At 35.5% G+C, this 21165-nt stretch overlaps 1 protein-coding gene and 1 long non-coding RNA gene across 7 annotated transcripts in view; one reads left to right on the top strand and one right to left on the bottom strand.

Moving 5' to 3' along the window:
* The window catches only part of LOC106825099 (uncharacterized), a 76035-nt gene extending 72675 nt beyond the window's left edge, over positions 1-3360 (bottom strand). For 3 of the 6 annotated variants that reach the window (XR_006526924.2, XR_011502806.1, XR_011502808.1), the window contains exons 1-2: positions 3294-3360; positions 1599-1719 (exon numbers count right to left, since the gene is read on the bottom strand). This is a non-coding gene — a long non-coding RNA (uncharacterized lncRNA). The remainder of the gene's footprint in view (positions 1-1598; positions 1720-3293) is intronic. The other 3 variants (XR_011502807.1, XR_011502809.1, XR_006526925.2) reach the window with 2 other exon arrangements.
* Positions 3358-20552, top strand: MMADHC (metabolism of cobalamin associated D). The gene is made up of 8 exons (XM_044768937.2): positions 3358-3505; positions 4012-4071; positions 9078-9222; positions 11592-11809; positions 14528-14633; positions 15217-15347; positions 19027-19113; positions 20030-20552. Exons 2-8 carry the CDS (start codon positions 4063-4065, stop codon positions 20222-20224), a joined length of 891 nt encoding a protein of 296 aa, XP_044624872.1. The 5' UTR covers positions 3358-3505; positions 4012-4062; the 3' UTR covers positions 20225-20552.
* The last annotated feature ends 613 nt before the right edge of the window (positions 20553-21165 follow it).

Below are 21165 nucleotides of genomic sequence, written 5' to 3'. Positions count from 1 at the left end.
TCAACAGTTGAGTTACGTGACCAAGTCAAAGAATAAAAGTCAAGTGTTCACATACTTTTTCTTTTATCCATATCCTTTTTTATTTCTATTATTATCCTTCTTTTAAATGTTGTTTTGTTGCAACCAGGTAACAGTTCCATGAAATAGTTCCATTTCTTAAAATAACACAGAATATTGTCTCCAAATTTATAATGTGCTTTAGATATGCTTGCCTGAGCAGAAAATATTCCCTCTTGTCTCTTTTGGTTTTATAATCCTCTGGTCTTTACAGAAAGAGCCAGCTGCAATACTTAGTGACAACTGTATATTCCTTAATTTGCTTAAGTATGCGTCCTTTGTCATTGAGAATTAGTTTTTTCTAGAATAAAAAGGAAGCCATATGTTTATCAAAAAGCATTAATGTAGGTAGCTGTGAGAATAAGATGAGAAGAGAGCCCCAAGGATTATATATTGGCCTCTGAACAATCTCATAATCTGGTACTTTGATCAATCTTTATAGCTCTATGAAGGCTTCACTTTGTCTCTGAAGAATAAGAACAATCCAAGAAAGAGTGAAAGGAGGAAGGCAAAAGATAACGGAAATTGGAATAACAGTTGACAGACAGCTATTCACCTCTCTCTCTTCTTAGTTTTGTTGTGGTGGAAGGAATAGAGATTTTGGAGCCAGAAGCATCTGAGTTTGAATCTCATATTCATCACTACATGGGGCTGTGTGGCATCAGGCAGTTTACTCAGCCTCAATGGGCCTCAGTTTCTTCATTTACGAAGTGTAGACACTACTACTCCCCCTGTCGAATTGTTGGGTAGATAGATGTTACGGAGGTATGGAGCCCAGAAATAGAACAAAAAGCAGCTGTTACTAATGGTAACTTGCTATTAATGGTCACCATGTCTTCACCAGTTCAACATTCTAGAAATATTTATTGATCACCTCTCTGTGGCAGAAATATAGTGAAGTCCCAGGCATACAGTGAACAAAGAGATAACGTCTCTGTCCTCAAGAGGTTTATGTTTCATCCTTTGAATATCTACGGTAATCAAAGTCTGTGCCCCCACTACTCCACTGAAACTCCTCTGGCAAAGTCACCAATGCCTTATTTATCAAATATGATGGACTGCCTTGGGTCCTCAATAAGACCTTATTGTAGCATCTAAATAATACAGAGCAATTATCTCCTTGATGTCTAGAATATTCCTCTCTCTCTCTGGATTTCCTTCCACCCTTTGCCTGAAACTTCTCAGTCTCCATTGCTAGTTTTTCTTCTTCTATTACCCCTTTAATTAATATTTCCTAGTATTCTGACCTTGGCTCTTTTCCTTTTATACTTGACACTAGTGGTTCTTGATCTTTTCAGAGTCATGAACTCCTTTAAGAATCTGAAGAAGATATGCATCCTTTCCCTATGGTGAAAAAAAACGGATTTACTTACAAATATACAAAAATTTGCATACATTTTCAGGAGCTGACCTTCCTTCTTGTAAAGCCCATTATTGAATCCAGGTTAAGGGGTTCCTACAGCTTTAACTATTACCCATATGTCAATGACCCTCAAGTCTCTGTCTCCCACATAAACCACATTTCTGAGCAATAAGCTTACTTTCAAACGTCTTAGTGATAACTCCACATGTATGTCCCTCAGGCATCATAAAACTCAAAGTATCCCAAATCAAACTCGTTTTCTTTCTCCTAAAACCAGTTCTCCTCCTGGAAGACAATACCTGTGGGAAAGAGAACATTAGTTTCAATCCTAACAGAACTAAATTTAAATCCAGCCCTGGAAGCTTGAGTAATATACTTTAACCTCTTGGTGCTTTAATTTCTTCATATTGAACATGAGAAAAATAATAAGTCCATTTTCTGGATTGTTATGAGAATTAAAATAGATAAACAGAAAATCTCTACCCAAGTGCCCCCATAGAGAATACATTCCACAAATATTCATATTATTGGATTCCCAATCTCAGCACAAGCAACTCCATTCACCAAGTATCCAAAGTCAAAAATTTAGGAATCATCTTTAATTTGTCCCTTTTACCTCACGTGCAACCAATAGACAGCTATGCTATGTTGATTCCTCAACTTCCCTCTGCCCTTAGTTCAGGCTCTCATGTTCTTTCCCATGGATCCAGCAATAGTCTCCTATCCGGTTGATCCAATTCCATTCCTATACCCTTCCAACCTATCCTCTACACTGCAGCCAGAGGATACTCCCAAGACACAAATCTGATAACGCCATGAGTCTGCTTAAATCTGCCCAGTTGCTTCTCATTGCTTCGGGATTACATCTACCTTATCATTGTACTGAAGGCTGACTATGATCTGGCCCCTTTCTACCTCCAACTTAATCCCTTGATTGCCTGTGGATCTCTCCAACTGCTCATACTGTTTTGGATTCCATACCTCTATTCATACTGCCTCCTTTGCCCGAAATGTCCTCACCCCTCTGCATCTTTTCTTGGCATTCAGGTAAACACCTACTCATCTTTCAAAACAGTTCAAGCATCACTTCTTCTATGAAGTTATTCCTGACAGCCTCCCGCCACACCATTGATCACTGTCTCCTTTTATTTCCCACCTGTTCCTGACAGATGATTTTCTCTCATGGCAAAGATGAATAACATATGGTTCCTACTCTCAAAAAGCTTATAATCATCATTCAACCAGAAATCTTGTTATATAACCAGGACAAGTAAGCCAAATACAAAGAGAAATTATGAAGCATGAAAAAATAACGAGTTGTAAGTAACCGCAACACTCAGCTCAGTGGTCCCTTCTCAGAAGCCTTCTGTGACTCCCAAGCTCTGGGCTCTGTGTGTGTGTATTGCTATATAAGTGTTAGCTATATATAAACTTGTTTAATCTTCACAAATAGTCTATGAGGTGGGCACTATTATTATTCCCGTTTTAGAAGTGAGGAAACTAAAGCATAAAGAGACTAAGTAACCTGCCCAACATGACCCAACTAGAAACATCAGTATGAATAAAGTAAGGACTTCAGTACATTTTAAAAAGACAATTGATAAATAAAAATGATATACTATTTATAAATAAGTCTTTCGATAAATATATTTATTAAGCTTCTTAAGGACCTGGTACACAAAAAGAAAAACATAAGTGCTCTACGCTCAAACGCAGTGATTCATGAAAAACAAGTGATATGATACAACGAATAGGAGATTGTATCTCTTCGGGGTGGGAGGAATTTATCAAATGGATCAATGATTTAAGGAACGAAAACAAACGAGCCGCCCAACCCAGCTCACGGTCCCTCGTCCCCATCCTGCCAACTCACCCCGACGTCACCTTTTTTCCGCCCACGGCGTGTGGCCTACTGTGCGCGTGCGCATCATTGGTTCGGCGCTCCTTCGCATCGATGCGCTCGGAAGCAACTTCTTCAGCCTTGTCACTGCCAGCGTTGTCGCTACCCCAGCTGCCGTCGGCGCCGCCATTTTGACGGCGGGAAGAGTCAGGGTCTGGGACAGCTGGAGGCGGTGCTGGTGACTGGTACGGTTGGTTCCCGCCCGCGTGAGCCCCTCCAAATGTGCCCGTCTTCGGGCCATAGCTCTCAGTATTGCCCCTATGCTCACAGGGCCCCTGTCGCTATCCCCGGTCGTCCTGTCACTCTGTAGGCACTTTGTCGCTTCCTCACCCTTCAGCTCAGCTCGAACTTTGCTGGGGCTGTTGTCAGGCAACCCTGACCTGGGTTAAAAGAGCCGCTTCGGCCCTCAGGACTGTACCCTGGCCGCCGGCCCCCTGTCCCGCCCGGATGGGGGCCGCGTTGTTGTCAGCGGGCACCCCGGGAGGGCTCGGGGCTGCCGGCCTCCGCGGGGAAGGGCTCGGGGCCCTGGGGCGGCGGGGGCGAATTCGGGTCTCCGTGGGGTCTGGGGCAGGCTCTGACTGTGTCGGGTCGTTGGGGAGGAGCGCACAGGAGCAGAGAGCCGACGCTCCCCGAGCTGTCTGCTGTCAGAGGGTAATCCAGTTCTAGCCTGTTTTGTTTTGTCCCTTCCCAGGGGTAACTTTGCAGAAGGGAAGATATTTTGTGTCTGCCCTCTCCGCTAGCGATGGCCAATGTAAGTAAAGCAGCTTCTTAAGAAGCAGGATGGTGAAATGGTTGGGGAACTTGTTAGGAAATAGAGGGACGGACTTAATTACAATGGCAGTGGTGGCATAATACTTCTCGTGATTAGAGTTAGTGTGTCAAAAATGTTAAGGGAAGCGAAGGATGGGAAATTGTGTTGGTACGCTTTGAAAGAAGGTAGAACACAAACCTTCTTTTCGGTACCCTGTACTTAGTTCTCCAGATTCAATTTTTAGAAATAAGTTCAGTGCCAGCATCCTTTCAATATTTTTAAAAGGAATTCTATCAGTAAATATTTAGGATGTATTTTTAAGCCGTTTTTTATTCCTTTGGTTAACTGAAGGTTTTGTAGCAGTTTCGGTGTAGGAAGTAACCTTCCAAATCCTACGAAATGGGAGCAAGAAATAATATTCACATAGACCAGAAAGATTTATTGCATGTGACTGTCCAGTGATTAGTAAGACACATCCTACCATAAAGAGTTCACATAGTAGGGGACATAAGATGTGTATTAAAACAGCTACATGAAAAAGAAGTTGAAAGCTTTAATTTTTTAAAGGCTACGCAAAGATGCGTTGCAGATTCAGAGCTTTGTGAAGAAGGAAAAGTAGGAGTTTGGGATCAGTTAATTGGAGAAGCATTTAACTTGAGTTTGAAAAGAGGGGTGAGGTTTCAATAATCTGAGGTTTGAGTGGGAAGAGCTGGAGGTATATCCAAAGACACTCTCCTTTCTGAATCAAGAATCAGTTCTGGCTGCCTGAATGTAAGATGTATAAAAGAGATTCCAGAAGATGAGGTTGGTTTTGGAGTTGAGATCAAGTAATCGAGAGCCCTGAATGCTGAACTCTGTAATTTAGGCTTTATTCTTTAAATCGTGGGGCTTTATTCAGAGCTGTATGTTAGGAAGATTAACATGCCAACAGTTAGCCAGGATAGTATTCCTGCAGTTAAATTTAATGATGTGACTATAGGGACAAGTTGTAAAAGTTGACCATTAGTCTTGGCCACTTTTTAAGGTGAATTTTTCGGTAGCCATAACATGCACAGAAAGGGAATGTTGTAAAAGAAGTATGTGGTACTCTCAAAGTAACGTAGTGTTCTATTAGTTAAAAAAGAAGAGAATGCTAATATTTGATCAGGCTTTATTTTGATTTAAATCAATAAATTAGTTCAGTAGGGTGACTGTTGTGAAAGATATTTAAAAATCCTTTCATTGTGAGAAGTTCCTATTAAAATAAATTTTAATTTTAATATTCAAATGTACTTTAAGAAATTTTGTGTTAGTTTATATGCACTGTAAATTCAGAGTGGATGTTAGTAGTGAATTATGCAGATAGATGTGTCTTCAACAGTTTAGTTAGCGTGGCATAAATGGCCGTGCTTCAGAAGCTGGGCAGGTAAATTAAGAGGTGTTGGAGGAGACTGACAAACTGGAATACTCATGTCTTAGGTAAAGTGGGCAGCCTTTCCTTAGCTACAGTGATTTATTGCTATCTCATGCCATTGGGGAATGTGAATCCAGTGCTGCCAGATCTTCTGAGGTTTCAGGAGCAGCCAAAAAACTGGAACTTTTGTGTGAAATCCCACAGTTTCTCCGTGTTGATATCCATTTCAAATTTCTTGTACCACACAGACATTTCTGTAGGTGGATACCGATGCATTTTGTAGATGATCACTTTTCAGTTTCTAGTGTAGACCGAGTTTTCTCCTCACATGGCCAAAAGCAGGGCTTATTCCTAAGACAGCACCTAAAAGACTGTTTGTCTTTATATACCAATAAGAATATTACAGTTAAATCTTAATAGCCTGTCATCTTCCCAAGTGTAGAATTCTAGGTTTGTTTGAAGTTAGCCATGTATAAAATACTTATCCTCGAAGTAAAATAAACTGGCTCTTCTAATTTTTGGCTATTTATTGGCTGTTACTTTTAATTATTTTATTCACCAGCTAACCCAATATCATAAAATCTGTCAAGTTTGCACAAAATATTCCACTTCCACAGTAAAGAATTTGAGAATCATATAGGATAAAAGGTAAAGTTTGAAGCAAATTAGTACCGTCACCACCTATCTTTTTCAGTGGGCAGACTAGATACTAGTTTATTTTGCCACTAAAATGGAACTTGGTAATTAGATTTTCCTAGACTGGAAACAAACTCACATTTTGTTATACAACTTTTGTTAAAAGTTTTACTGTCAAGGGGCCGGCCCAGTGTGTAGTGGTGAAGTTCACATGCTCTGCTTTGGCGGCCTGGGGTTTGCAGGTTCAGATCCCAGGCATAGACCTACACACCACTCATCAAGCCATGCTGTGGAGCTGTCCCACATACAAAATAGAGGAAGATTGACACAGATGTTATCTCAGCAAGTCTTCCGCAAGCAAAAAGAGGACTATTGGCAATGGATGTTAGCTCTGGGCCAATCTTCCTTACCAAAAAAGTTTTACTATCAAGAAAAAAATATCAAAATAGAATCTAGTGCCTTTGGTTCTCAGGGTCTGAAATAATCATTAATAATACTAGGCAATTTCTAAAATAATTTGGCTAATTTTCCTTTTCCATCTGGTTTTGTTTGAGAAGTAATGTGGATGTGAAGGATCACAAATCATATTTTAATAATCATACTTAAAATAATAATGGTATATAGAATTATTATGAAAATTAAGTAAAAATAATGCACGTAAAGCAGTTAGCACAGGACATGGGCCATAGTCATTAACATCTATTGCTTATTTACTATTGTATGCTTTTAGTGAGTATTGTCACCTTCAGATAATCTTATTGAGCCTCTTAATATTGTGAGCCTTTGCTCAGATATTTTTGGAATTTAAAATTTTAAATTCCCTTTAGATCCTGAGGCATATTCTGTTAGTTGTCCTCAGTTGCAAAGGTAAATTTATATTATAGAAACACCCAAAAGTCTGAGTTTGTCTAGTGGGTAAAAACCCTACTAATCACCATTTTTGTCTCTTTGGGCAGATTGGGTACACACCCCAAGGGAAGATGCTTAAATATTCAGGTGGGCAGAATGCCCTGGAGACAAGCCTTGCACTTTGGAGACACATGATGGATGTTCTGTTTATCCAGGTCTTTAAGAAAGAGTTCAGATTTGCCAGGCCTAGAAGGAGAGAAAAAAAGGGCATTTTAGCAGAAGAAATCTTGTGGCATTATAAAAGAAGACAGAGAAAGATGGCAAATGTTGGGTAGATATTTTTATGTGACTAAAGAGTAGAGGAAGGGAAGGGGAAGTAAAATTAGTAAGAAATTATGTGAGAAAGGTAGAAGGACCAGTTAGGATGTTCTCTTTTACTTATAAGGAGAAAGAAAGTCAGAAAGAACTCATGGGTTGGATTTCAGAATACCATGTGTAAGGGAAAAAGAATGATTCAGAAGTATCAAATGGAAATAGACTGTTTCAACATCCGGGTGACTAGTTTTCATACCCCATCTCTAACCCACTCCAGTCCATTCTTTATACTACCTTTAGCACTACATTCCTTGAAACATTCCTTATCTTTATCAATTTACTCTACTCCTCCCTGCCTACAGATTAAAATTCTGCCTTATTATCTTAATTTAACAGGCCCTTAACTGACTGTGTCAAATATAAAGCCTTTTGTAGTTGCCCACAAGTTAACTTTCAAGCCTGTTTTTTGCTGTACTCCCTTATATCCACCCTCACTGGACTGTCACTCTTTTGGATATACCTTTTAGGACTCTATGCCTTTGTTCCTAAAAGTCAGTCATTGTAATACCCCTTTCTCCAGCACATTTATACTATTTCTTTAAAACCTAGTATATCCTCTGTGAAACCTTTTCCTACTCCCCCAGGGATTTCTTTTTTTGTGAGGAAGATTGGCCCTAAGCTAACATGTTGCCAATCTTCCTCCTTTTACTTGAGGATGATTGTCACTGAGCTAACATCTGTGCCAATCTTCCTTTATTTTATGTGGGATGCCACCACATCATGGCTTGATGAGTGGTGCTAGGTTGGCGCCCAGGATCCAAACCTGTGAACCCTGGGCCAGCAAAGCAGAGTGTGCAAAGGTAACCACTATGCTAGTGGGCCAGCTCCTCCAAGGGATTTCTTAATTGTTCAAATCTTTTAATAGCATTTCACAGATGATACAGTCTATGTTCTTATATGTTTTTCACTAAATTAGAGTTGGATTTTTTTTTTTAAGTAAAAGGTCAGATAGTAAATATTTTAGGCTTTGTGGGCCATAGAGTCTATGTGCAACTACTTAACTCTGCCATTATGGCACGAAAGCAGACATAAACAAATGGGTGTAGCTGTGTTAACAATAAAACTTTATTTACCAAAAAAGAATGAGGCTGTATTCAGCTGTAGTTTGCCAACCGGTTCATTAAATTATTGTGATCCATGTATTTTGCTAAAAGCTTATGCATGAAGGATCTTTACGCATTCGTCCACTGTAACTGACCTCAGAGTGTAGGAAAGGAACATAGAAGCAGAAGATGTATCACAAATGTATGTGCTAAAATGAAGGAAGGTAGACATTGCTGTAAAACCAAGAGGAAAGATAAAGGTGGCATGGGAGACAATTAGCACAATTTATAGCAATAAAAGAAGAGAACAGTTAGAAGGTAAAAAAGTTTTGGTCCTAAGAGAGGTTTTGAAAGTTCTTTATTTTGAGGATAGAATCTTACTAGTTGTGCTACCATTTTGGTGTTGTTGCTAAATAGGGCAAATTTTAGAGATTCCTGTTTTCTCTAGTGTGGTCCTCTTGATTCTAGCCTTTATTGAAAAAGGCATACACTTTTACCCAAAGTAATTTATTGCTTGTTTTTTTTTTAATATTCTGTTTATTTTTAAAATTGTAAATATACATAATGCTTGTCATATAGTAGGTGCTCAACAATAGTAGAATAAATTTTAGTTTTTAAAGGTACATTGCAGTGTGAAGATTTGACAGAGATTGTGTATGTATAATGTTTATATCCAAAACAAATGATTTTAATTTTCGTGTCATTCTTAGGTGCTCTGTAACAGAGCCAGGCTGGTTTCCTACCTCCCAGGATTTTGCTCTTTAGTTAGAAGGGTTGTCAATCCCAAAGCCTTTTCAACTGCAGGATCTTCAGGTTCTGACGAGTCTCATGTGGCCACTGCACCTCCAGATATATGTAAGTAAAAGTTATTGCTTATAATTGTTTCAAAATATCTTGAGTTGTGTTTCTGTCATGTTTCTTCTTGAGGTTTTACAGATTTTCTAAAGTTACGTTTATCCGATTGAAAATAAAACCAGAGCTCTGCCTAAATATTTATACCAGAAAGCTTCAGTATAAAAAAGAAAGAAAGAATGAATGTTGGCTTCTAAAACTTATTTTCTTGAACTTTAGTTCCTTTCTAACTATCTTCAGATATACACAGTCCTACCTGAAACAAATCTTCGTTTGATTCTGTTAAACTGTGTTACTACTTCTTGCCATTCTTTGCTAAATTTCTTAAATGTAGCTGGCACCTTTTCTGTTTTAGTGTTTGTTGAATCAGTAACTCACCTACAGTAGGTAATCTGCTTGTACTTTGTACTTTTGTACTTTGTAGTACTTATCTGTAAAGTCTGCTTCTTCTAGTCCATTTCACATAACTATCATATTAATCATACTAAAATATTTTGATCATCATGTCACTTCCTTGATAAACTGGGTTTATCAAGTTATCTTGCTTATCCCTCAGTGCTTTCAGTAGCAGTTCCCAAACTATCCTCAAACTATGCATCATTGTTCAAGGTCTAAAACAAATGTGTTTTTAAGTTCTATGGTTAGGTAAGTTTGAAGAATGCCATATTCCTATCTTGAAAGTTTATAAGCACACTAAAATATTAAGAAAGTGCACTTAGAAACTTACCCTAATGTATCCGTAAGGGATTACATGTGGAATCCTTTTTTCGTGCAACATGTTACTTAGAATGTAATGTAAATAAGTTCACTTGGGCATTCAAAGCCTTCCATCTTGCCCTAGTTTTATTTTACAACTCCATCTCTGATTACTCCCCAATTTACATCATCTGAAGGCTAAACATATATGTATCATAAAGGAAGATTTGTCATTCAGAATATGTAAAGAGTTCATATCCCGAATGTATAAAGAGTTTTTATAGATCAATAGGAAAAAGACAACCCAATAGAAAACCAAACAAAAAATTTAAAAATGGATATGTACAGGCCATTCATGGAAGAGAAAACCTAAATGACCAGTCAACATGAAAATGTCTTCAAATCCATTATTAATATGGGATATTTATTTTCTTAAAGACACTGTCAGATATGAATAGTCTTTAAAACCCATTTTGTTCAAAAATAGCTAATATGTTTTAACTTCTGAACTGGCTCCAGTCAGTCATTAGTGGCTATCTAGAGCCCTGTTAATCAATATGATCTGCAGACCAGTAGCGTCGGCATCTTCTGGGAGTTTGTTAGAAATGAAGAATCTTGAGCCCCACTCCAGACTTAATAAATCAGAATCTGCATTTTAACAAGCTCTCAGATGATTATTAAATACTTAAACATTTAAGAAGTATTGGGCTAGAGTGTTTGGGTTGAGAATTATGAGTCAGTATCTGGGTCAGCAGGAAAGAGTTCCATGATTGATGGGTGTTGTGTTATTAACAAGTCTGGAAAAGGGATGTGGTGGCATTTATGGTGTAGTGATGAGGCAGCCATATTGATTGACATGGCTATTTTCAGTCAGTTCTGGCAGGGCATTGAAAAATATTTATTTTTATTGCTAACTAAGGCGTGCAGCAGTTGTCCCTTCCTTGCTCTAAACCAAACTCCTACTCTGAGTATTTCTTTGTTTAATTTTCTACTTGATTTTTTTCTGGATCTTTTTAAATTTTTCACAAGCTAGTTTTTAAAAAAGAAAAATTTTCAAGTTTTAAGGGAATGAAGTAATATGGTTTGTTCTTTTCTAAGTGTTTAACCTGTGTTAACTGCTGTGGCTGATAAACGGACGTTATGTCACATTGGTCCATACAAGAATTTTTTCCAGACCTTTAATATTTTGTGCCACCAGGTAATGGCAGCTAAAAGCCTCTCCTGTGGGTAACCACTCTTAAATTTGTTATCTTTCCTTTTAGATCTTTCTTTCTGTATTGAAAAACATAAATATAAGGATGTAAAATAAACATTACACATGCTGTTCTTTGACTTAGCTTTTCCTTTTAATGTAATACGTCCTAGACTTCATCAATATTAGTACATAAAGATTTACTATATTATTTTTAATGACTATCACGGGTTAACATAGTATGGATTACAGTATTTTATTGAATCCTTCCCCTAATAATGGACTTGTTTATGAGCTGACAACTGGTTTCATTGATTAGTATTTTGGAAATGACAGCAAACTAATTTATATTCACACAGGACAGCAAATTTTAAAGATCTATCATTTGGGTAAAAAAAATATATAATTTTAAGAAGAGTATTCTTTCACTCTACCAATACAGTTAACTATTAAGGAGAAAATGATTCATTTTGTTGTTCTTCAGGTTCTCGAACAATATGGCCTGATGAAACTATGGGACCATTTGGACCTCAGGATCAGAGATTCCAGCTTCCCGGAAACATAGGTTTTGATTGTCACCTCAATGGGACCACATCGCAGAAGAAAAGCCAGATTCATAAAACTTTGCCTGATGTTCTGGCAGAACCTTTATCAAGTGAAAGACATGAGTTTGTGATGGCACAATATGTGAATGAATTTCAGGTAAATTGTTAATGTCATTTATTCTTTTTCTAATTATTAGTGCTATATTAATTTCTGATTACTATGAGCATATTACTTTCATTGAAAAAGTAAAAAACAAATCTATTTAATTCCATTGTATAAAAAAACTACATATATAGCTTTTAAAAACTTGGCATTTTCCTCTACATAGTGTTTGCTATATAATCTTTTTACTTAACTTTAGATTACAGTCTCTTAGGTAATTAAATAATTCTTCAAAAATATTTCTATATTACTAGAAATTTGGAATTCTCATTTTTTCACTTCTATAAGTGGTAATTATAATTTATATATAGACAAAATTCTGACAGGTTTTAAACTCCTCTAGCCATCTTTAACAACTTCAGAAAATTTTGAGATCTCAGAAATACTTCTAATATATGAAAAAAGGAAGACACATAAATAGATTTTTTTAACCGAAAAGGAAGACGTAGAAGTAGATTTTTTTTTAATAGCGTCTGAGGAATTTTTTTAAATGAATTTTTAAACTGGTATTACATCTTTGCTCACTCAAGTGAAAAGTTACATGCAATTTAGACCCCTGATACTTATCATTTTTCACATCTCTGCATAGGTTCAGGCTGAATTTTTGATCAAAGCAGTATTATTAAAATTAACAACCCCTCACAATTATTATGGGTTCTATTGGATAACCTAACATTGGAGCAAAGTTGACCTCTCCTGACTTTTTATCTCAGATGATTCCTTCTCAGTCTTCTTGTCTCCTCCTCTGTCTGCTCTACCAATTACATGATATTTCCCGTACATTTCTGTCCTCCATCTTCTCATTTGAATTACTCCCAGGTCACTTAACCCCTTGAATTCCTCCACAGGCTATGTTTTTATAATTCCCAATTTAGTATTTCTATTTCTGACATTTATGGTTCTATGTTTCTATCTATCTGCTGAATATCTTTATCTAGATGTCTCACAAGTCCCCAGATTTTACATGTCTAATACGAAATTAGTCCTTTTTCTCTCAAGACCTGTCCTTACTTCCATATTATCCATAGTATAAATGACTTAGTCATCCTCCCACTGTCCCAAGATAAAAATTATATTGCCGACCTTGACCCCTCGCTCCATCACACTTTCGTAAGTAGTGACAAAATTGCATTGCTTCTGTTTCTGAAGTAGCTGTTAAATCATTTATGTCCTTTCAGTTCTCACTAATACTGCCAGTCGAATGCCTCCTTCTCTTAACTGGATTCTTAGAGGCATAATATGATGGGGTATGGAGATAGGATGAATCTGGGTTCAAAGGTTAGCCCTGCCATTTACTTAATTTTGTGACCTTAAGAAAGTTACTTAACCGGGCTGGCCCCGTGGCCGAGTGGTTAAGTTCGCGCACTCCGCTGCAGGCAGCCCAGTGTTTCGTTAGTTCGAATCCTGGGCGCGGACATGGCACTGCTCATCAGACCACGCTGAGGCAGCGTCCCACATGCCACAACTAGAAGAACCCACAAGGAAGAATACACAACTATGTACCGGGGGGCTTTGGGGAGAAAAAGGAAAAAATAAAATCTTTAAAAAAAAAAAAAAAGTTACTTAACCTTTCTGAGCCTGTTTCTTTATATGTAAAATGGGGATAATAATAATCCCTAGCCCACAAAGTTGTTCACAGGATTAAATTTGAAAATGTATGTAAAGCACTTAAATACACTAAGTGATCAATAAATATTGGCGATTACTGGTCTGTCACCTGCTCCTCCTCATAACCATACATCCTCCATAGTAATACTAGCATTAGCTTTTTATATCTGATTTTTCTTTTCCTCATTGCAAATAGACTGAAGTCAAAATTTTTTAATGTGGCATAAGTGGCTTGTCACAATTTTGATCTTTTATATTTCCCTCCTTACCTGCCACTACTCCCTCTGCACTCTAATCACAGCGTTCTTTTCACTTTTTTTAATACACCATTCTCTTTGACTATTGCATGGCTTTGTACTGTTATCTCTTGCTGGACTGTTTTTCCTCCTGAATTCCTAACCTATATTCACCTCTTTTTTACCTATTAAAAAATACACATTAATTAACATGTGGCTCAAATATGATTTCAGCCTTTTCCTGATTTCTCCCAGCAAAGCAAGTTTCATCCCCATTTATACTGCCAGAAGACATTCTTCATAACTCTGTAGCACTTTTCATGTTGGATTACATTTATTTGTGCTATTTTTCTTCTGCCAGCTGATATATCTAAGAGTGAGGACTGGATTTTCTACCATTATAGTACCTGTTCTTGTCATAGTGTCTGATGTTTAGTAGGTACCTAGTACATTTCAGGTGAATAAAAAGCCTCTAAGCTCTTCCTGTAGGAGACTGTATATTTAATCATGTTATTTTGTAAATTAGTGTTACTGTCCCCATTACACAGGTAATAGAACAAAAGAAAAGAAAGGATAATTAGATATCACAAAATATCAGAAGAGGTAATGTAGGCACAATTATGGCATTTTATTTAGTTTCTTAGCCAACTTATATCCATATCAAGTCTTAGACGTTTGTGGTTTTATTATTCAAATTTTTTTTAGAATTTTCAAATCTTAGATTCATCATAGATAAAAGTTTGAGTATATAAGAAAACACTGATTATTATTCCTAGTTAGAACCTTCTAGGGAAGACATGTTCATGACATGCAAGATATTTTATTTGAACTCCAGATTTTGTTTGCTTATATTTCTTATTTCCCTTAGGGTAATGATGCACCTGTTGAACAACAAATTAACAGTGCAGAAACTTACTTTGAAAGTGCCAAAGTAGAGTGTGCAATCCAAACATGTCCGGAATTGCTGCGAAAGGGTATGTTGTGCTTTACACATTTTACAGTAGTGTATGGTAGATAATGTCACTAATGTTTTAATTTGTTGAATGTACTCCATAGGAATCATAATATTTTGTAACTTAATATTTTAATGTGTCTGGCTGGAAATGATTGCATGGCCAGGATAAAGGCTTTCAAATGTCCCCTGACATCTGACCTCAAGCTGGCATTAAAGAATAGTAGAATTTTTAATAACTTTTTCCCTGAAGTCGTTCCACTCCTCAGTGATTATTAGAGCTATAATTTGAGCTATTACGTAATACTGAGAAAAATCTTAATGAACTTTTTGTTTTTTTGGAAGTTACAAGACCAATAACATTTAATCCTACTTACTCTTCAGAATTGTTGGCAGTAATATTTCAGTTAATCCAAAAAGAACAGAAGTAAGCCAAAACTAACTTCATTTCATTCTTTTCAAAAATAATATGCATTTATAAACCTACCTTGGTACCACAATAATTTAACTTAATCATCATTTTTCAAAAGAAGTATTTTTATGCACTGTTTCATCTTTAAAAAATTATTTTCCTCCTGAAATTTTTATTCTTATTTCATTGGTAGATTTTGAATCACTGTTTCCAGAAGTGGCCACCAACAAACTAATGATTCTGACTGTAACACAGAAAACTAAGAATGATATGACTGTCTGGAGCGAGGAGGTAGAATATGAAAGAGAAATGCTCTTAGAAAAGGTAATTCTGTCAGTTGCTGACAATTTAATTTTATGATCTTATTTAAAGACCAGTGAACCGATGTTCTAAAATGATGGGTGCCTTTTCTAGCCTTTATTAATTCTCTGCTAACATATTGCAGTACTAAAGAACTTACATCTTTTCTGAGAATAAAAATGTCACAAATTTTTTTTAGTATCTTTGAAAAACTTAGATTCTTTCCATTCATTTCCTATTTTTTCAAATTTATGTCTGTTTTAGGAAATTTGGAAAGTACAGTAAAAAACAGCAAAATAAAGTTAACTCTTCATGCCTCTTTCTCTCTCCCCCTCTCTCTGACCCTCTTCTCTCCCTCCATATCTCTTTCTCTCTCTGTCTTTAGAGGATGTCAAATAAAAAGTGAAAATTATCCCAACCTTCAGCAAGTAAACAGTAACAGTGTACGGTACAATAATAATGTAATACTATATATTCACATTTTTTTTCCTGTCCTTTGCCTTTAACCAGAAGATGTGTTTTGACACCTTTCCAAAGCATTGCACATAGATTTATTTCATTCTTTATAAAATCTGCATAGTATTACATTGCATGGGCAAACCATAAATTTTTTAAATTATTTTAAAACTTCCTTAGTAGTTTATAAGTTGAAAATCAAACTTTTACTATTGCAGGCTGTGAATTTTTATGCACACACTTACATCTGTAAATTTCTAAATAGGGAATTGCTGAGTCTAGGGGTATATTCATTTTAAATTTTGATACACACTGCCAATTTGCCCACCAAAAAGATTATCCTAGTATATATGCTGTCACTCTAGCTTACCCTAGATATTAGCATTTCCTTTCATTTTTTCCAACCTGAGAAATAAGTGGTAACTTCAAGTGTTATATTTAAAAATTCTATAATTTTTTCTGTAAGAGTTTGATGTTGGGTTATATCAATTTCTTTGTCTACAAGATAGAAAAGAATATCCCTTTCCCTGTGTGACAGGTTAAGATGAACTCACTTGGGCACCTTGGCTAACTATAGTTGAAAAAATTCCTTTTACTAATTTCTGTGCAGGATAATATCAGGAATTATTCTATATTTTCTTTAGAGTTGGGTGTGTGGTTCTCTCCATTTGTAAAAATATATCTTACATACTCAACAGAGTATTTTATGATAATGACTTCATACTTAAATGTCCCACATACAGCTTTGCTAATAAATTTCATGTAGTAGTTAACAATCATGAGCAAGTTATATGCTAATTAACAAGGAAGTTACAGAGAGGCCTAAGACATTGTCTCTGATTTTAAAGAGATCTGAATTTAGAGAGTTGAAATTTAAATAGGCAGTAAGTGAGTAAACATATTCTATTTACATATTAAGACATTGCTTAGGAAATAATACTTATCACTATCATTTAGTCATTAGACAGCTCTCACATGTGTGTTGCATTAGTGGTCCTAATTTTTGATGAGTTGAAAGGGTCGGATCCTCATTTGATCCTGAGCCTAGTATAGTTATCAGTTTTCTGTAACCAATTTCAGGGTTTGAAATGGCAGCATGCTTTATCATGTGATTTTTAGTTTTATAATGACTGAAGCTATTTTATTATTTGTAGAAAGAAACCAGATATTAGTGCTTATTTTAGAGCCACATGTAGCTTACTGTCCAAGTAGATATTTTGTTTTATGGTTTAAATCTGTTCTAGTTTTTTTCCAGCAGATGTCAGTGTTTGCTGTCGATGAACAGAAATCTTAAGAGAAATACTTAAACTGATTTTTTTGTGTGTGATAGTTTGGGATTCTTTTAGTTAGTCTTTGCAGATATTTGATTGTATTGTTTTATTCTCCTTGTAGTTTTTGTGTATGCTGCATCTGTTCATGAAATTGATAAATATTCTAATGACTTTTCCAGACCATATTCAGTAGTTTTCCTATTTTTAAGAATTCTGAGGATTAATGAAATACAGCAATAAGTGTAATTTTAAGTATGACGATAACCTAAAGGATACAGTATTATCTTAATGTTTTTCATTAATTTACAAGAAAGTCTTGGGAGAAAATGTTAGCTTAAGTTGTGTACTTCTATAGTGAGAGTTAGCAAACTTTTTCTGTAAAGAGCCAAATAGTAAATTTGTAGGCTTTGTAGGTCATACGGTCTCAACTGTTTAACTCTACCCTTGTATTGTTAAAGTAACCATAGACGATATATAAATAAACAGGCATGGCTATGTTCCAATGAAACTGTGTTTACACAAGCAGGCAGCCAACTGGATTTGGCCCTCACACTATGTATGTCGCTTGCTAACCCCTTCTTTAGGATATGGCCCATATTCCTAAGGCTTGACATTTTAGGGATCTCAGCTGAATACCAGAAGTGCTTAGCAAGGTCTCATCACTCTGAGTGGGCCATAAATCCATGTTACCTAGCACTGCATGACCCCTAATATCACTGTTCAGCTCTCAGCCCTGCAGCAGGCACACTCTACTGGGCCTGGTGGAATCTACCTTCTGTATGCACAGTTCAGTCCTTGACTACTGAAGCACAGCAAATTGCTCTGCAAACTAGTCAGGAGCCCTGTTTGTGTATCTTCCTCTTCTCCAGTACTCTGCCCTGCAAATTCCAGGTGCTTTAGCCATTCAGAACTCTTGCTTTCTACCTCCTCAGCTCGGTGACACCATCACTTTGCTTGGGCTTCACTTCTTTGCCTGGCGACAAGGAAGTGTCCCCAGACAGAAAGCTGGTGGAAATATAAGGATCACCTCATTTGTTTCCCTTCTATCAAAGATTACAGTTTTGTCTGACTGTTTTTCAGGGTCTAAAAACAGTTGCCTCATATTTTGGTCAGTTATATAGTTTTCTGCAGATGGCAAATGTGATACTTATTACTCTGTTATGGCCAAAAGTGGAACTGTGCTCTTGTTTTGAGACATTGATGATCTGTCCTTTTTTTAACATTCTAATCTGGTCTTAATATTTGTTACTGTCTTTTTCGCTGCTTAGACTTCTGATAAAGCAATAAAGACATCACAGGAATTAGGATGGTAAGACCAAGATTTTGAATAGGTGATATATACATATAGTATGTAATGATTATGCCCTATACAAAAGATACAGAGGGGTATATAGTGAAAAGTAAGTATCCTGTCCAGCCCTGTACCCCATCTATCCAATTTTCTATTATTTTTATGTGCCTTTTCAGAAATATTTCATTGACTGTGTGAGTTGATAGATGTGTTTTTGAAGGACACATAAGCAAGTATATGTTTTTAAACAACTTTCATTCAAACTAATGAATGGTTCAAATCTTTGCATTATGAATATTTTGTTTTCTCTTTCTTACCTTATTTCTAATATCTCCATAATGATACCAAATAGCAACTAGAGTTTATAATTCATGACAAATTTGGAGTTAATAGCATAGAACTGATTAGAAATAGTTCCTAAAATAGGAAATAATTTAGAAGAAAAAATATACAATTTAGACTTTTTGAAAGAAGTGAAAGTGTTATATGAACCATTAATCCTTTGGACTGGTGAAAATAATCTTATTACTTTACGGTCTAATTTATCATTAGTTTTAATTTTTTATTGATCTTTATTGAGTTCTCTATCTGAAGCAGAAGATATTTATTCAAAAAATTACTAAAAAATAAAACAACCTGTAGTGGTCCTGTCTTTAGCGTATAATTTATGTCTTTTTCTATGCAGTTCATCAGTGGTGCTAAGGAAATTTGCTATGCTCTTCGAGCTGAAGGCTATTGGGCTGACTTTATTGACCCATCATCTGGTTTGGCAGTGAGTAATTAAATATATTTTGAAAGCCAGTTTATATAATTTGAAGTAGGAATGGTTTTTATTATAAAATTGTTGATTATAACCTTGGTAAAAATAGATCATTTAAGACTTTTTTAAAACTTCACAATTTTACCCAAAGAAGTACCACTATGAGTCATTTGCATTCACAACTTTGAGTGACCTCTATCACTCACAGTTAAGTTTCTCTACCACTTTAAATTTTTTTATTAAAAATGATAAAAACAGTTTTTATTTTCCATCCTCACTAGTAGATATTATTTGATTTACATTGAATTAGTGTGTTTACTGTTTGTTAGTTAAGAATTACCAATCAATAGTTTAAGGAAGAAACAATTATTTTTAGAATTAAGAAAATATGGATGGTAAAAGAATACTTAGAGAAGTAACTTTTTGGAAACTAACATTTATAAAGTTGTACTTTGAAGAAAATAACTGAACCACTATTGTGGTCACATCTTAAATTCTGGGTATATCTTTCAGTTACAAATAGTAATAAAATTTTGAATCTTAATATAGGAATGTATACTGTTTCTTCCCAAAGTCAAGTAAGAGAGAGTATAGACTAGAAATAAAAAAACTTACTCTGAGCTTTCGTTTCCTTATCTTGAAAATGATGAAGGTGAACCATAGATGACTGTCTAAAGTTTCTTCCATCTTTAAAGGTCATTTAACGTCACGCATTTGGTTCTAGATAACATGAAATTTGCTACATCTTTGACTTGTATTAGCAGGAGAGGTGTTAGATCAGTTTAGATGTTGCGTTTGACCTTTTCAGCTCTTTTGATTTTATTAAATATTTAGAGTATTAAAATAGGTGCTCATGTTTGCATAAAAATTATTATTCCTTTGTCTTTCTCACTGATGAAAATATGACTTCATTTTTTATTTCCTCCAGTTTTTTGGACCATATACAAACAACACTCTTTTTGAAACAGATGAACGTTATCGACATTTAGGATTTTCTGTCGATGATCTTGGCTGCTGTAAAGTAATTCGTCATAGTTTCTGGGGCACTCATGTGGTTGTAGGAAGTATCTTCACTAATGCAACACCAGACAGCTATATTATGAAGAAATTAAGTGGAAACTAGCAGTAATGTTAATTTTTTGCTGTACTATTTGTACAACATTTGGATTGGTCTATAAACACTGTCAAAGGCTTCAGTTTTTAAAATTTACTTATTTCTAGGTATTTATTTCAAATTTATGAATTAACCTTGGCAAATGGTTTGTGATTTTTAAGTCTCAAATGTTCATTCATATTATCATTGAATACATGTTGAACACATCCACATTGTACAGAATGTGGTAATTAACATGTAACCAGGGTATGATCTCATATTGTTATTTCTCCCCTTTATTGGAAAAGGCTCAGTTTTGATTATTTTCTCCAAAAATAAATCACTCATTTGGCTATGATGCATGTGTTTTTTATTGCAGTATTTTTAAAATACAGTTCTTAAAAATTCCTAAGAAACTACAATATTAATCTTTTTAAAGTTTTTTAAATAAATGTGATTGAGAATTTTAGCTTCAGTGTAGATTGAACTTTGTAAAATTTTCTTTATTACCTGTTAAGTGTTCTGGTACCAATCTGAGTATTACTTTTAAATAATGTATGTGTAGGAAAAGGAGAATAAGGATATACTACATCTTTATGTATAAAAGCATATGAATCTCATTGTTACACATACTGAAAAATAATTCTTAACTCCTGGGTTGAAACAGATAAAGATAGTTTATTTTCAGACAAAACTATGCTTCAGCTGCTAAATCATATTTCTCCAATTTTAGCAATAGATGGAAACTGCCATAGTTTACAGAAATGCCTCATTAGTGATAGAGTTTGTTTTTACAGCCCTTTAAACTTAAAAAGAATCTTCTTTGACTTGTGAGGCTTTTGCCAATAGGATTAGAGCTAAATCTCAAGAGAACAGGTAACTTCTACCAAATGAATTAATTGAAATGGATTTTTTTAATTAAATTCCTGTTTTTAAAAGGAACACATGGAAATAACCAAGTTTTTAGTTTA

This window comes from Equus asinus, chromosome 4 (assembly GCF_041296235.1).
Source record: "Equus asinus isolate D_3611 breed Donkey chromosome 4, EquAss-T2T_v2, whole genome shotgun sequence".
NCBI classification, from domain to species: Eukaryota; Metazoa; Chordata; class Mammalia; order Perissodactyla; family Equidae; genus Equus; species Equus asinus.
The sequence above is the reverse complement of the archived record's forward strand: the minus strand, read 5'-3'. Positions and strand labels throughout refer to the sequence as shown.

Coding starts and splice junctions, on each gene's coding strand:
- MMADHC (XM_044768937.2), top strand. Junction 9,223..11,591: donor CACTGCACCTCCAGATATAT/GTAAGTAAAAGT, acceptor GTTGTTCTTCAG/GTTCTCGAACAATATGGCCT. Junction 11,810..14,527: donor AATATGTGAATGAATTTCAG/GTAAATTGTTAA, acceptor TATTTCCCTTAG/GGTAATGATGCACCTGTTGA.